Source organism: Poecilia reticulata, linkage group LG15 (genome assembly GCF_000633615.1).
Source record: "Poecilia reticulata strain Guanapo linkage group LG15, Guppy_female_1.0+MT, whole genome shotgun sequence".
Classification (NCBI taxonomy): Eukaryota; Metazoa; Chordata; class Actinopteri; order Cyprinodontiformes; family Poeciliidae; genus Poecilia; species Poecilia reticulata.
The window spans coordinates 2,992,012-3,009,706 of NC_024345.1; the positions used below are offsets into that span (position 1 = coordinate 2,992,012).

The window sequence follows — 17,695 nt, forward strand, 5'->3', positions numbered from 1 at the left end:
AATCTTCTCAATCATAAACTGTGGTTGTAAACGTCAAACCTTACTATGCAGTCATCATGATTTGAAATCAAATAATGCTCAGAGGCTACTTACAAGATTTCGTCGTTTTGAAATTCGAGGACGCCGTGTGAGTCTTCGAAGTCCTCCCCGTTGCCCTTTGCAGTCCCTTCCACGGTCTTGTAGGGCAGCATGACCACACCACGAGCGCCAGACGTTCTCAGCACCTTCACCTCCATCGTGCCAACGCTCTCACTGACGTGGCAAACGGGCTCCTCGAACGTAAAGATACCGGCGTGATCATCGTCGAATATCGTGACGGTGGCTGTCGACGGTATGCCGACGCAGGCAACGGAGTCTACGTGATTGGCCGACTCGTTCTCCTCCGGCTCCTCGCCTTCGGAGGTCAGCACCTTGACGTTGGACAGGTGGATGAGAAAGTTTTCGTCCTCCTCGAATATGTCGTCGTCGATGATGCCCACGCGGATTTCCTTCATGGTCTCGCCCGGCTTGAACACGACGACGCCCTCCGTAAACTCGTAGTCGGAGCCGGCGTTGGCCGTGCCGTCTTCCGTCCGGTACTCCACAGAAACGGTCTTGCCCAGGTCGCCGCCTCGCCGCACCACGTTCACAGCCACCGTGCCGCAGTTCTCGAGACACTGGTAGGAGCCGGGCTCGAAGAAGATCTTGGAGACGGGGTCGTTGTCGCCGGCGTCGGAGCGGACCTCGTGCATGCTGACGGCCTTTCGGGCCTGGTCTGCAGCGTGTTTCTTCAGAATATTGCCGGCGCCCGTCATGAGTCGGGTGGCCTGGCACCGGTAGAAAGCTCGACTTTTCTGCTGCTGGCTCAGCACCTGGTAGTTGGCAAGTTCAATGAGTTGTTCCACCTGGTAAGAGGAAAATAATGCAATTATTTTCACCAAAGAATTTAAAAAGATTTGGATTTTAATAAATTGATTTTAACATATTTTTTAAAGCGTTACTAGTCAGGCTTGGGATGTAGCACATCAGCTAGTCTAAATATTTTAATTTTATTTATAGACTTCATTCATGAAAAACAGTATTTAATATAACAGTATGCAGGGTTTTATTTTGCTTTGGACCTTTAAGCAAATCTTCCCCAAAAAAAAAAAAAAAATCGCTAAAATGAGACAGCTTCAGATATTGTGCATGTCAATCAAAAAAATTAAGGTGAAAACAAATGTAAACTAAATGCAACTGACCGAATAAGCCTCAAAAAAGTGTGAGAGCTGTCCCATCTGATGAGCTACACAGCAAAGTTTTAGACAACGTACTGCAGCAACAACAAACAAGACCAACAATCCTCGGATATCTGCGACTCTTTTAACCAAGCACATCGTTCACCAGCTGAAATGTTTTGTGAATGAAAATTGTGTGGCATTAAGACCAAAGCAGAGTGGGTTTGTTATCCCAGAAGGGTTCCTTTTATTTTATTTTTTTTTTAAACCAGCATGTCGCCACAGCTACTTTATTTCCTTTGGAACTTGCTTTAACCTGTCAGCTTAGCCTAAAACAAATCACGCAGCTATAACCATTCATTACTACGATGAAGCTGGATTGCATCTCATCTGTTGCAGATTAGTCATTTTATTTCCTACAGAGGAAACAAACCTCTTCAGCAGCGATACCTACCTCCTTGTCGGGGTGTTTCTGTTTGAGCTCCTTCAGGATCTTGGCCATGTCTCTGCGGGTCTCCTCCTCGTCCAGATCCTTCTCATCGATGTCCAAACCCAGTGGACCGTCCAGAAAGTCAACACCATGGGAATTCAGCATCTTTCCATCCATCTCAATGTCCACCTAAAAAAAACAAAAATCATTTAGAAAAAAAAAGGAGTGACAATGACTATCAGCAATCCAAGACAAAAAAAATGTAAAAAACTAAACTTCTCAAAATATTACAAAACCCGTATATTATCTATATTTGGGTTCTGTTATGGATATCTAATTCTTTGTCTTTCGTCTCTCTCTTATCTGTTTGCATGTACACACACACACACACACACATGCGCACACACACACATATTAAGTCAATGAAATAACTTCACAGGGGAACGCCCTCTTTAGGGTGTAGTTTAGTTAGAGCCGTAAAACAGGAAGTGAATCATGTTGGGGGCCACTCTGTGTTCGTCCCTTGAGGACACATAGTGGTTGGTGTCCAGTGCTGAAACTGAAAACTATTTCTCTGTTGTTTCTATACATTGTTATTATTTATTTGGCTGCAATAAATTGGACTGGTATTTTTATTTCTTGGTTATTCGAGACAATCCCTACAAAAAAAAAAAGCCCAGGAGAAAAGTAGTTAATACTTGTCTTTTGAAGGATAAACTAGTAAAATAAAAAACAAAGTTTCGGTAGATTACCATACATCTTATTGTCTAACAATAATTCCAACTTCTTCTGTATAAAACCATCAGCATGGTTGCACTTTGACACCTTGGTATGGTCGTACTAGTAGAAAAGTATTAGGAAAAAAAGAACAAACAAGTGAGAACCACACATTTACCAAAGCTAATTGTTCTAACCTTTTATTGTGAATGTCCTAATGAAATAGAAGCAAACGAGCGACTGCATTGCTCGCTGCAGCATCTGGTCTATCGGTGTAATGCAAACTGCAAATCTGAGCTGTATTATAAAGTTACATTTGTAACAGTATTCAATGTACTTTCATCTCCAAAACTGAAGCAATTGCCAAATCACTGCGTAGAAGAACGTGAGCATTAGCCTCCGCCTTCAGCTCACAAAGATCCTTAGTAAAGACAAGATGAGTGTTTACTGAAGACTTAGCAGCCATATATGCAGTGTGAGATATTCCTGTAAATGATTACACTAAACCTAATTTAGTGTTTGTTGAAGGTTTGAGAAAAACAAAAAACAACATAGCAGCTTTATTGAAACCATCTTAACCTTGTGCTGAAGTGGAGAGCAACATTTTGCAGAAACGGATAAGAAAAAGAAAATGTGTCATAAAACAAAATTGAGTGAACTTTTAAGTGGCATGTGAATATCATTGACTCGGCATCGGACAAAAATCAGTATGTTTGAACAACTTGGCTTTACAAAAAAGTAAAGCATTTTTTTTAATAACTAAAAAACAAATACACTTCAAATTATTCCCATTCCATGAACTGGTAATAGTTTATTCAATTGCCATAGTTTACTGCATAATACTAAATAATACTAGTATTATTTATTAATACATAATACTAGTATTATTTGTTAGTATAATAAATAATACTAGGTGTTATTGTTAACATGTGGTACTTAACATCCAACTATTAAATTGTTAAGACATGTTGTAGCCATGTTAAGTAAAACAGTTCAGACTAAAACCAAATCTAGGTCCTACTCTAATGAAAGATCTGGTTCTATATTGTGATCAGTCTTCCTTTTGCAGGTGTCTGCCATTCAAGCAAAAGCTTAAAATGTTCATTTACATTTTTTTTTTTATCTAGGAGAATGTTTTTTATTAACCAAGTGCCTTATGAAACTCTTCCTTCAGGAATACTGTTGGCTTTAATTCGAGGTTTGTATCCCCCCCTCAACTAGAAATTTAAATAAAAATGCCTCTTTTGTACGAATGGAGAAGCTTTAATCCAACAAAGAAATTCTGCACAGTTTCCAAAATTGGAAAAAAAAGACTAATACAGCGAACTGAAAAAGTAAGAGGGCGGTTTTCACCACAGCAACGGAAATGTAATTACATAAATGCACTGCGTCATCACACAAAGCATCTGATCAGAGTCAAAAACAGGAAATGGATTAAATTACAGAGGTTATTTGTGTTTGCAGTGATAAGTTTAATTGCATCAGATTACCTTGATGGCATTTAATACACTTATACTGTTAGTACCTATAAATACAAAATACCCATGAACTCACGCAGCGAACTAAGTGCATCTAATTCATTGTGTGAATGCGATACTACTGTACCATCTCCATGTTAATTTTAATGACCCCTTTTTAAGCGCATGTGTGTCATTTCCATTTACCTGATACTTTGCTGCTGATAAAGGAAATTTTTGCAATGTGCGGACAAACAAAGGATGACGGTTCTGTTCTCTTTGTACTGGTTGGCTGTTCTGATAAATACACAAGCCTGGGTTAAAAATCAGTGCCCACTTTAAGTCTGTTGGTTTAAAATGATCCGACAAAGCCAGTAATCTACATGTGGTCATGGATCCTGATTTTAATCTCAACAAATACATCAAACTCATAAAGACAGCATATTACTGCCTAAAATATGTTGCCAGATTGAGACTGATGCCCCAGCAATATTATAAAACATAAGTTCTAAGATCATCTGAACCAAACTTACTGCACCTACTGAAGCAGTCTTCAGTTTTCATGCACCAAAAATTTGGAAGAAGCTTCAGGAATGCTTCTTCTTGTGCACTTTCAAAACAAGCCTAAAAACTGATTTATTTACCGTTTCTGACTCTTAACCTAGTTTTTATTTCATTTTGTTTTAAAATCAGTTTAGTCAAAATTTTTCTTGAATCATTTTTACCTTAATGTATGTTGTTGTTAACTCCTACAAGTACTTTGAGTCGAATTCAGCTGAAAGTAGCAATATCATTAATGTCGCGTTGCCTTTCAGCAGGACAAGCCATCCAAAATACAACACATAACCAAGTTACAATAAAGTCAAACTTATCTCAAATTTCTTTATTGTGGTTTAGATCTTTGCAAAAATCCCTATTAGTACTGTCTGTAGCAGTGACAGTTGTGTCATATTCCGTAGGCTTACCTTGGAAGGAAGCGGACGATCCCCCTCGGTCTCGATGATCATGCCACGCTGCTTGCCGGTGCGGTAGCGCTTGTACACGTATTTGTAGAACAGCAGGCGACGGTCTGCCACCCAGGCAAACACGACGCAGATGGGGAAGAAGAGGAAAGTGAGCAGGCCTTCCCAGACCTGCACGACGCCGGGGGAGATCACCGACAGGATCAGGTAGAGCCAAATGTAGGCAAAGATACTCCAGGTTGCCGTGACGAAGAAGACTCGGAGGTGCTTGACCTTCCTCGTCTCGCCGTCGGGCACAACGTACACGCACAGCCCGATGATGACGAACATGTTGAACGCCGCCGAACCCACAATAGTGGAGGGGCCCAGCGTGCCGGCCTCAAAGCCGTGACCTATTATTTCTATGACGGAGAGCAGGATCTCTGGAGCAGACGACCCCAGCGCCATGAGGGTGAGGTTGGAGACCGTCTCGTTCCAGATCCGGACCGTCGTGGTGGTGGTTTCTCCGTTGGGCTTCTTGATAGTGATCTCTTTTTCCTGTGACGTAATGACCTCTATCGATGCCATGAAGCGGTCCGCGATGATCGACACGCCGAGGAACATGTAGACCAGAGCCACAAAGTAAACCGTCGCCCTGGCGACCTTATCTCCAAACGACGGGTTTCGGGGCTCCCAGACGGGCAGCAGGACCCCGTTTGTGCACTGTTCAGCCTTGCTGCATTCAGTTTTGTTTGTGGACACCGCCGAAACTGAGCTGCCAAGGCTGTGCTCGGGAGCGGTACCGGCCAGCGCGCTCCGGGGTTTGAGGAGGAGGATCACAGTAACGACCGCTAGTCTCAGCACAGGAGACAGGGCAGAGGAGTGACACCTGAAGCCCATGTTGACGGTGAGACCGGGACCAGGAGCTGAAGGTTAATGAGAATGTTGAACCTTGAGAGAGAGAGAGACAGAGACAAGGAAAAAAAAAAAAAAAAGGTAGTTAGTCAAATAGTAGAAAAAAATGGCTGTGGGTTTGGGTGTGTGAGATTTAGACCCAATTCCTTCCTAAAACTGAAGTAGCTGAAATTCAGTTCATTTAAAAAAAACTAATATTTATGTGATTCTGCTGTCACAACGGAACTTTCCCTTTGTGGGATAATAAACATTCTCTCTCTCTCTATTCCATAAAGAAAAAAAGAAAGAAAAAAAAGCACTAAATTGGAACTCAAATTTTTTTTTTAATACTTTGTACAATTATAACACTTTGTCTTAAAAAAAGCAATTAACATAAAGCCTTTAATTAGATTTTTTTTAGTTGTATCCTCCTGCTGATTTGAACACCTTTGCATTGTAATTGCCTGAATGTGAGACTTGAATTTACTAAGTGGGGAAAAAGGTGAACCATTTTCAGTTTGTGCAGATTCTGAGAAAAACATGTTCAGCATAGTTTTAAAGTGAATGTCACCTTACAAAGCTCTTCCTTTTGCACGTTTTGTTTACAAGTAGTCAGTATCTCAACTCAGAGCTGGCTTTGACGTCAGACCAGAGGTAACAGCGTTCCAGTTAAGAAGTCGGGTTTTCAACATGCCGCCGTTCATGAACATTGCGTGCAGTACATCTTACAAACATCATTTTAAGCTTCATTTCCCGTAGTGCACACTGCTTTTCATTTGTTTAGAGTCGCAGGTGCTACATGCAACACTAATTTTAGTCTCATTCTGTCAGGATGTGATGTGGTGGTAGGTGAGGAGATGACGCTTAGGCCCAGGTTGTGACGGAAAATGATGAATTTAATGACAAAGAACAGGGAACAAGGAACAACAGGGAAACAGCACGAGGAAAAACTGGCAGCACGGAGACAGGTGACATCAATCGACATTCAATTGACAAGGACCCGACGAAGAACACAGACAACAGGGGAGACTAAATACACACGGGGCAATCACGGGAACGAGACACACCTGGGAGACAATCAACGGGGAAAGACGCAGAGACAGGACTAACGGGGAACAGGATCACACAGAAACTAGAAAATAAACACATAGAAACACGGATCATGACACATTCTTATATACATCTTATAAAATAAACATGTTTTCACCACACGTTGCTACTACCGATCCGAGGAGCGGCCATGTTGAAACTCGAGGTCGCAACTGGAGGCAGTTGGAGTTGCTCCCACTTTCCCAGTGGGAAATCCAACTCGAGGAGGGCGTTCCAGTTGGGTTTTTTTTCCCCGACCAGGAAGTCAGAATTTCCCAGTTCCAAGTGCAACTGGAACGCAGCACCAGTATGCAGTCAAGTTATTCAGAGTGCTGCTAATGAGCTCTTTTTATGAACATGTGTTGAAGCAAAGATATTTAAAAAACTAAATTGCACATCGGCCCTCGAGGCCCGGTTTGAAGACCCTCCTTTGCACGACACTCCATGAGGTTTGTCCTTTTGACCAGGCGTTAGAATCTATTCCCTAAGAAAAGAGACACTCAAATTACTTCAAAACATAATTAGACTAATTTACAGATTTTGACTTAATCCATATAATGACATGACATGGTGGAATCTTTTAGGTTTTTGTACACTTGAGACTGGATTAAAAGCATTTATAGATTAGATTAAGCGTCACTTTCTCTAACAGAAGATCAGGGCATTCAGCTTATATCAAACATCCACCTTTGTCTCCACTCACAGATTAGCCAAAACATTTTAAATTCTCTTCGCAAGCATTCTCTCCACAGACACCGTTTGACAATAATTCACTATTCCCTCACATGCTGGCATTACGTGCAGAATTTAATGGACAGATGTAGGCCCCATCAGTGCTTTCCCCACCACAGAACTCAGAAGTTTTGGACAAGTCAGACTATTTGTAGCCAAATGAGAAGTGACATAAAAAAAACTTGTAGTCTTCAGAAACATGTTTGTGGGTCTTGCGGGTGTTGGCGTTGTCTGGCACTGAATTCAGTCCAATAAGAATGGAAACATTTGGGCTGAATAAAGCAGGTAGGAAGAAAAATAAAAGAATACTGCTGGCCCAACATGCCCAGACATTAGGAAATTCACCTCACAATTATAAAAAACCTACACAGTCAGAGTTTTAACTCCCCAAACATTACGCCTCTGAGCATTATGCCCAGTGTTGTGTGGCCAAATAAAGCTACATGTGGCATTTTCTGATGATAATTTGGGCCTTGCCTGTTTCCACTTAGGGATGTCATTTTTGGAACGGCTTAATGACCGCAGCGAGCCGCGCCACTTTAGCTGCTCTAAATGTGTACAGGTGTTAGCTGTTTTAACTAGATATGTATACAGTCATTAAATCAGCTTACTGAATGCTGTGCTCCTAGATTATGATCAAATGCAACACATTTACATTTTATATTGAAGGGAGAAAAAGCCGTGTTGAAATTATGTACCGAGTACAGTGCTGTGGATAAATGTTCTTTGAGTCCTAAGAGAATTACAACATTCATATTCATTAAGAGAAAAAAAAGGGGGGGAATTGATGCACAACACCTAATTTAAACATAGCAATGCAAATATGGTGTCAACGGGTCATAAATACGTTTCATTGTCAAGCTAAACATTTTAATCACTGCGAGGGGTTTCTAATAGTCGTTTCACTTCAAATGTTTCAACAAAAATAAATAAAATAACTGATAAAGACTCCCTCTCACTTCCAAAGATGTACAGCGGTTTCAGGAGAAAAACATTAAAATAATACATGGTGCCAGTTTGGGTCAATCTTTTGTTTTTTTCCCTTTCCTTTTAGTCATCTCACACCGCAGCAAACACGAGACAACACAACAACTATCACTACTTTCTGCTATGGTTCTTTCAACTATTTGTTGTTCTTTGTACCATTCAGAAGGCTGGAAAAGAGCATCACAAAGATTTTATTACCAGTAATTTCATATAAAACGGCTTGCGGAAATAGTCAGTGATTTACAATCGGAGTCCGTTTTGGCGACAACATGAGATGGCCATTTTTCTTTCTACACTACAGCGACACTTATAATATTCATTAGCAGATTAAAGTGAGAAAAAAAGCATGAAATGGGTTTGATCTGTAATGGAATATAAAAGAACGCATTGCCTTGATCCGTCCCACTTCTTGTCACATTACAACCACAAACTTAAATTTCCAGCAGGATTTTATGTCACAGACCGATGGATTGGAAATTATTTAACTCCAAGGACCACATGAGCAACTGTGACCGCAGCTGAGAGCGGGACTGTTGGCCTTTTCCGTTCAGTTTTATTTGAGAACAACCTGTGATGTTAAGTTTTATCTGGCAACAGTTGACATTCCCCTCAAATAAAATGTGGTCAACCATGGCGACTTTGTAACGCAAAACCTTCATTTTGTGTTCCTACTGGACACGAGTAAATGTTCTTTTAAATGACTGGTATAGGAATAGTTTTGATGCAACTTCTCTAATAAAAGCCATTAGTAGCTTCCTTCCAACCATGCGTAATATTCACAAATATTCTATTTTTTCCAACCTCACAATTGTGACTTTCAGCTTTTAAAAAGAACCTTTGGAGGAAAAAAAACAACAAAAAACTCCCCTTTACCACATATGCAAAGGGTATTTGTTTTAGGGTTAATATCCAAGTCCAGTAATGTAAAATCACTGGCAGCAATCCTGATTTCAATCATTTGCGCATAAGTAATAAAAAGTTAATTTCTTTTCCCCCATCAGATGGATAACATTTAAATTTGCCTTCTCCTAATTGAGAGTAAACGCAAACCTGAACTTTTGAAGGAATTTCAAAATTGGGGAACTGAAACAAATAAAATAAAACTCAATGGTAGTGTATTTCAAATTTATATTGAAAGGGAGTAAATGGCGCCCTGCGACAGACTGGCGACCTGTCCAGGGTGACCCCGCCTCTTGCCCGGAACGTTAGCTGGAGATAGGAACCAGCACCCCTCCTGACCCCACTAAGGGACAAGGGTGTAAAGAAGATGGATGGATGGATGGATGGATGGATGGATGGATGGATGGATGGATGGATGGATGGATGGATGGATGGATGGATGGATGGATGGATGGATGGGAGTAAATGGCACTAAAAAAGGCTTAATGGGCACAGATTGATTTATTTAGCTAAAGGACGAAGAAAACAATGAAATCATTAAATACATATTAAGAACAAAGAAATATATTTAATAACACACCACACGTGGTGAAATTTTATACGGTTTACTTGAACACAGCTAAAGTTATCTCAAACTATAAAATGTCCCTCAAAGCCCAAAAATATGCTACAAAACCAAAGTATCATCTGTTTAGTGGGATAACTTCAATTAAAACTGTAATGACTAAAAATATGGCTGAAAATGTGGCAGTTTTTTAAGCACTGAATTCGAATTAACACTTTGTAGATGTTTGACGTCTTGAACTATTTAAAGCTGAAAATTATGTTTTCAAAATATATCACAGGTTGTCTTACAAGCAGCATTAACAAAAAAGAAGCCAACACGCTCAGAAATGGGAGCCGTAAATCAGGATTCCCAAAGCCACACGGTCAGAAAACAAAGTGGAGGAAACTAAAACCATGCGAGCTACTACTACTTTGGTCCCAACGCTGCCATTTGTCAAAGACAAATACTGAAAAACAAGTAATATTGGAAAAAAATATATACTATGGTAAACAAAAAAAGACTAGAAAAGGGGTGTAAATGATAGTATTAAAAAATTACTCAATTATGTCTTGCAAAGAGGTAAATAATAAAACTTTTGGGAAACACGGATACAAAGTAGCCCCAGCAGGGAGCTGAAGATAAACCGTCTACATTCACCATCATTAGGACTGATGTGGAGCTTTTACTCCAAGTCTGCCCAGAAGTCACTCAAGCCAAGTCATCCTCATGTTATTATGAGAAAAGAAAGTGATCAAATTGGCACACACACACACACACACGCACACCCCCGCACACATACACATAGACACACGCACACACATAATTACTTCCTACTCACTGTCTGGGTCCATCTGTCCACTGACATATTTACACAAGTCTTACTAGATCCACAATAATGTTCAAAACAACAGAAAGCCAACCACCAATAAGTGACTTTGCTTCACTGCATATAGTGAATGCAAATCCAGGATTTACCCCAGAAAACTTACTAAGCCTGGTGCCCGAGAGCGCGAGGGAAGTCATCCAGCTGGTCGGCAAGTTTTTGAGTTTAAAAATGCTTCAAGTTGACAGGAAATTTTAAAATATTACTTGACAGTTATGCATTTTTTGGAAGACTGTAAGAATAATACCTAAACAACTCTGATGCGGATCAAAAATGCAATCGCTGGTCTCGGTTTGGTTGACGTGAATTGTGACCGACTGTGAAACCTCTGGAGATGATGATGCAAAGAGAGATTCTTCATAAAAAAAAAGAAAAAAAAATTATGGACAACCCTGACCATCTTCTTCATGAGACTATATTGGGAAAACAAAGCGTCTTCAGTCAGAGGCTTCTACAGATTGACTGTAATACAGACCGCCACGAGAGATTATTTCTGCCAACAGCCACTGCCATCTAGATCAACTCTGAAGAGTCTGAACTGATACGAATTACAACATTCAATTTCCCTTTGGATAAATACGGTATTTCTGAATCTGAATTTTGAACTCTGGTGCGATTCGAATGTGTATGTGGATGCAAGCGAACAGGATCGCCTCAAAAGCAGGAAGCAGATTACAGCACAAGGCATTCTGGGTAACTCCAACCAAACTAGCTCACAATAAAAAGCAGTAGCACCATATGCGGCGTCTATAGTCCTCCACACAGCTGTTCAGGATTCGATTCCAGACCCCAGAGCACTTGCTGTGCGTCTGCCCTTCTTCCTGTCAGAAAACTAATAAATAAAAGGCCACTAGCTACACAAAAACATTTTAGATGAGATGCATTTCAGGGCAACGGTGAGTGACATTTAAGTTAAAAATGCACCTCATAAGGACAGGATCTAAACCTGAAAACATAAATCCAATCCTAGCTTTGGTGAATGACCGACACCACCATTTCAAATTAGTTACATGTTGTGGGGAAAAAAAAAACATCTTAAAGAAACTGCTTTTATACACGAAGATGAGCCCAATTTTTTCTCCTAATTGTAATCCAACAGTTAATTGAAGTCAACATTGCATGTTCCTTAAAATACAATGGATTTTTTGGTCATCTATGTTTAAACGGCTTAAAGATTTTTTTCTTGATTCAGTTCAGATTGCCAAGTCAATCAAAATTTTTATTACACCCCTTGATAAATTATTTTGATTTTAGATATTAAATTCTGAAAGTTGAATTCCTAAAGTAAGTTTCTAAAATAAAAATACAGAAAAACATTCAACATCACGATAAAATGTAAAGAACATCCAAAAAAAAAAAAATACAAAAGACTATTTACACTGTGAGGCATCAAAATGAAATGGAAAAGCGGGATGATGAGCTGTTAACTGGGTTAATCATTTATAGAGGGGACCGGCAGAGGGCAATGGGGTCAGAGGTGGTGCAGCTTCAGATGTGGTCTGCTGTCTTTAGTGATAAGCTATATACTTTAACTTATCCAAAAAAAAGGAAATTGACAGATTAACATGATCCAAGCAATATTGCTCAAATCACACCCACTTCATGCGACTTTTTCATATTGGTTTTGTTGAATACAGAGTGTGGATTCTGTGCGTTTTATTACTCTTTAGGTTGAGTTTGGATCAATTTACAAGAGCAAAGACCAGATGATTTCAATAGTGCATCAAAACCACTTGAGCTCTGAGATTGTTCTTTAACATTCTTCAAGCAAAGGTGCAAAAAGGTCTTTAGCAATCTACAATGCTGGATAAACTTCTGAAACTTCATCTCAACATTTTATCTGGTTCATTGAAAACAAAATCATTTTGTTTTGAGACTCCAAATGAATCATCTGGCATCAAATACATACTGGATTCGCAAGGTAGAGACTTAAATAACTGACCATTTGTTGTGGTAATCAAGACATTTCTTTTAACTAAAGAGCAACACTTCTTAACTGCTAATGGGCTGTTAAAGGAGGATACTAGAACATCAATAAATGCTTTTGAAATAGGAAGCATTTAAGGTTATTTCTTATATGTATATATTTCGCATACAATCTTTTCATCATCCTAGCTTTGAAAGTGGATTTGTTGAGGAATACATGACTGCGGGAAACATTTTCCCCAGCTGGATTCAACATAGTAAGTCTTTCTTGTTGCAGATTACATGAAGCTACATCATTCACTTCCCGACAAAGTGGAGTGACCCATCGCATAGTTTGAACTTCCATTTCGATGTTCTGGTCGGACATTTGCCTGATGACCAGTTCAGAACCAGAGGCGAGAGCAAGGAGAGGCCCCCTCTATTCAGCCGATAACCTGACAAGATTGTTGCATTATGGATGAAAAAAAACAAAAAAGTCCTAAATGAATTAGGTCAGTAAATGTGTCAAAACCTTGAGTTCTAGGCTGGACATCAATCAGCCGTTTCCATGGTGCATATTTCCATTTATAAGGGTTTAGCGTAGCGATGAACTCAGGCTGCTCCAACAGATCTTCCCTGATTTAAAACGACACCTGATCTTGCCAGCAGATTTGTCCTCCGTGAAAGGATAAAACTCCTCTTGCTGCGCCTCCATCAATTCTAACCAGGTCAGTCACCGACTGACTGTTCAGGAATTGGCACACGGATTTCTCCTGAGCTAGAAACGTCTGACTCCCGTCCTCGTCTGACCCCGCTAGAACGACAAATGGGTTCTTTTTATCATTTACTCCAACCTCATTCAAGAAGCTGCCGAAGAGAAAAATTAGCCCATATTTTCTGTAAACACTCTGATGAGGGTAATATATCCACTCACTCTGTTTGTCGGGGTTAAAACGAGTGACGTTTGCTAATCAAAGATCTGCTTGGTTTAGTTCGGTGACTCGTTTCACTGTCGTGACGTACAGTACTCCTTTACATTCACCAAAACTAACCCCATGATGTTAGCCAGTGACCAAAATGTAAAAAAAAAATTATAATAATAATTTTATAAAAATAGTATGACTTATCCTCCATCTTAAATGAGTCAGAGTGGTTTGGAGGAACCATGGTAATGTAAGCTGTAACATAAATGCGCTAAATTTGACAGAGGATTTTTAGAAGTGAGGTTGTGTGAAGTCATCCGTATTAGTTCCCTTTCCTGTAGTCAAAGTATTTTATTTAGAGTTTAGATGAAAGAGTGGTGGAAGGCTGTTCAAGTAGATCTCATATTTTAGCCGATTCTGGTCATTTAAAAGGACTTTTCACCGCAAAATGTTCATATGCCTTTGGCTCTGCAATGCTAGAGTTCATCTACCTGCATTTCAAAAGTGACTGCTGGCAAGTTTTTTTGTGTTTATTTCCCTCTCAGCTAAACAATTTCCATGTTCACCAAAGGTAGACTGTGAGCTGTATACCTGTTCAGACACCTGGCTGCAACTCAATCTCCAGGAAACTGCAGCATCGCAAAAAAAAAAAAAAAAGAACAATCAAAGAGAGGGCAGGGAATAAGGGCAGGATGTCACTTGAAAAATGTCAACATGATTACAAATTCAAAAGTTTACAACACCTCTGGTAGAATCAGGAGCAATACAGCAGCAGCTAATGGCTAGATTATGGTGTTTTATGATTGTTTTTCAGACATAAAAAAAAACCTAAAGCGATATCTTTTCACTTCAAAGTTGCATGAAAAGGTATGCAACTAAATAAATATCACTTATTTTTTTAAAGTGATATTTTAAATCAGCTAGGGCGCTAGCTAGAGCTAACTGTTAGCTTTACACTGATTTAAGGATTGTTTTTAAGCAAACTCTGAAACTACCTTTGCTTACAAAGAGAATCCACGTTTGATTTTGCGATCGACATATTTTCTTAACCAAAAAAAAAAAAGTTAAAAAATGGGTTGAGAGCAGCCTGCAAAAAGTTTGTATAAATAAAAATTCCAGCGTCGGCCCTATGTCAGCTTCCTGTAAATCAGATCATTCCATTTGCTGTGAGCTACGGTTTAATAAGGACCTTTTGGCATGGTGCATAAGATAGTCGAATGCAAACTGAAGCACGGCTCCTACGGTTTCTAATTTCCTTCATAGCCTACATAACATGTTGTGTTATCGTCTTAAAAACCACAATAAATCTCTGCTTAAGCATTCATTTGCCATTGTCTCCTTTGACCAGTCAGTTATTGCACTGCAGTGGCTACAAGCCTAGAAAAGTTGTGATTACAACCTCTGCTAGTTTAAAAAAAAAAAAAAAAATAGAGAGAGAGAGAGAGAGGGAAATGAGAGGAGAGTTGCTTGATGTCGAGCCACCCAAAACTCCCAACACACAACTAGAAATGAAAGCAGCTTTTAATCATTTGGGAACTTATCAGATCCCGTCTCACTGCCTGAAACGAAGCATGGCTGTTGCTTCACGAGACCTTCGGTTCCATCAGCATCCCTGCTGTAAAAACGGCTATAAACGAAGCAGATTCAGACCCCTGGCACCATTTCATTCCTTCCCGCTCCCCGTCATAAATAAATATTTCATACTTAATGGCTGATGTCCCACAGTTGCTCTGTGTCATACCCATAAAAAACTGAAGTCAGCTGAGAGAAACAGAAAGAAAAAACCTTGATAAACAAAAGAAACCTGTATGTAGAGTCATATCTAGGCAATTAAAGCTGGTTTGACTTTAATGATGCACAATCCAGGCTTCACTCTAAAATGTATCATCTAAAAATCTATTTTTTATTATTATTTATCTCCAAATTCAGCTGATTCAAATGAGCCCATTCATACTTCCGCTGTACACACACACACACGCGCGCGCGCGCACACACACACACACACACACACACGCACACACACACACACGCACACACATACACGCACACCTGATGGGGGACGAAAGCGCACTGGCACACCAACAATAGCCCCAACTGAATACGCCGGTGCCGTTTGGCGCAAAGGATGCAAGGCCCAGCAGGATTGCGCAAAAGTGCCTCCCGGTGCACATCCGTCCGTTCCACTGGTTTAACGGGCACTGCGCATGTTTGTCACACAAACTTCCACACTGGATGCCAGTAAAGGAGAGCGCGGCGATCCGAACGTGATCTGAATCCTTAACCATCTCTCTATAAATAGGTGAGGCAGGAGGATGGGCTTAAAGGGGGGTTTAGAAGAATGAATGGGATAACAGGGTGGAAATTAAAAAAATAAATAAATAAAAGCTTACTACAAAGCTGTCTACAAACGAGAAAGGCTTTTATTTTCTTTTTCTGTATTCTTTTCAATTCACAGATGAAAAGCGCAGCTTGGCGAGTGAGGATGGAGTGAGGGAACGCATCCCCATCCAGAGCCATCTGACGCATGGTGCTTCCAAGTCTCTCTTCGGGTCTCCGAGGCTGCCCCCCCCCCCCCCCTTCCTCCCCGCACACACACACACACACCCCTTCTTACTTCCAGTTTACTCCACCCCTTCCCCCCACCAAAAAAAAAAAAAAAAAACTTGCACACCCCAACACAACACCATGGAGCAGACCTGGACCCCCGCAATAATAATCAAATTTAAAGAAAAAAAAAAAGCAGCATATAAAATAAATAAGCATCAGGGAGTCCGTGTCCTACCTTCTCAATCCGGAGTTGACGGTGTTCGTAGTTAAGTAGTAAAACGGCTCTTCTTGCGATGCGAGCAAGTAGGAGTAAAACCAGGAGGCGGTGGAGGAGGAGTGGTGGCGGAGGTGAAGCCCGTAGTGGGGAAGGGTAATGGAGACGCAGGGAGCTCTTATACGCTAGTCAAGACAGCGTATCCAACCACCGAGACGCACAAAGGGAGGGAAGAGTAGTCCGAATTCCCATGCACACTGGGTTTTTTTTTTCCCACCCCTTATTTGTTGCCCTTATCTTTTGCTCTTCTTGCCTACTCCTCGTTTCCATGCAGCGCGACCTGAGTGACCTGTATGATCGGGTGACCGGAGCGGCGCTTCATCAGCAAACCCGCATTCGCTGAGAGGAGGCGCGCGGCGCAGCGGACCTCTTCCTCATTCTTCCCTTCCCGGTTCTCCCCCGGCTCCGAGAAAAGAGAGAGGAGGAGAGCGAGAGTGTGTGTGCGTGTGTGTGTGTGTGAGAGAGAGAGAGAGAGAGAGAGAGTATCCGTGTGTGCGCGCAGGTCTCTTTCGTCTGTTCCTTCCTCTCCTTCTCACACACACACAAACGCACGCGCGTGTACACGCACACACTCCGAGGATCAGTTCACCCTCCGCCCTCCATTCTTATTTCCTCCCCCTTCCCGTGTTGTAGGAGCCTCTGCCTCACTTCTCAGTCAATATGTCCCCTCCCCGGATTCATGTCCCATCGCAGGTTTTTAGTATCAGTCTGCTGCTTTCTTCGAGAAACCAATTTATTATTCAATAATAAATTGAATAATAATAATAATAATAATAATAATAATAATAATAATAATAATAATAATAATATTATTATTATTATTATTATTATTATTATTATTATTATTATTATTATTATTTTTAAGCAGTCGTAATTTAGACCAACACTTATGTGGTTAAAAGCGACCCATGTCTGGTTTTTATATAGTTGTTGGGGGTTACGCTCATAAAAAGATACACAAAAAAGAAAATTGCCGCCACAAATCTTAATTGAATTCGGCTGCCGTCCACTGACATTTTTTACGCCCAACAAAAAGAAAATTAAGCCGTCCATACCCCTTTACGAAGCTGCATTTCATATCGCGAGTAAGGTCCAATGTTAAAAAAAAAAAAAAAAAAAAAGATGGCAAGAAACACAAATGAGGGGGAAAAAAATACTGATATTCAAATCAACGGCTTGCAGAATGTACTATTCCGGTTTGTTGATCCTCAAGATAAACAGAACTTCACACACGTTTAGTTCTCTGCTGTATTAATGTTTGCTTCATGTCTTA

General features: G+C 40.5%; 1 protein-coding gene across 2 annotated transcripts in view; it reads right to left on the minus strand.

Annotated features, from left to right (window-relative positions):
* The window catches only part of slc8a1b (solute carrier family 8 member 1b), a 149,864-nt gene extending 132,867 nt beyond the window's left edge, over window positions 1–16,997 (minus strand). The window contains exons 1-4 of one of the 2 annotated variants that reach the window (XM_008428820.2): window positions 16,384–16,997; window positions 4,766–5,692; window positions 1,651–1,815; window positions 94–884 (exon numbers count right to left, since the gene is read on the minus strand). In XM_008428820.2, the coding sequence (XP_008427042.1) occupies window positions 94–884; window positions 1,651–1,815; window positions 4,766–5,641 (1,832 nt within the window). In that variant the 5' untranslated portion in view covers window positions 5,642–5,692; window positions 16,384–16,997. The remainder of the gene's footprint in view (window positions 1–93; window positions 885–1,650; window positions 1,816–4,765; window positions 5,693–16,383) is intronic. The other variant, XM_008428819.2, reaches the window with a different exon arrangement.
* Between the last annotated feature and the right edge of the window lie 698 nt (window positions 16,998–17,695).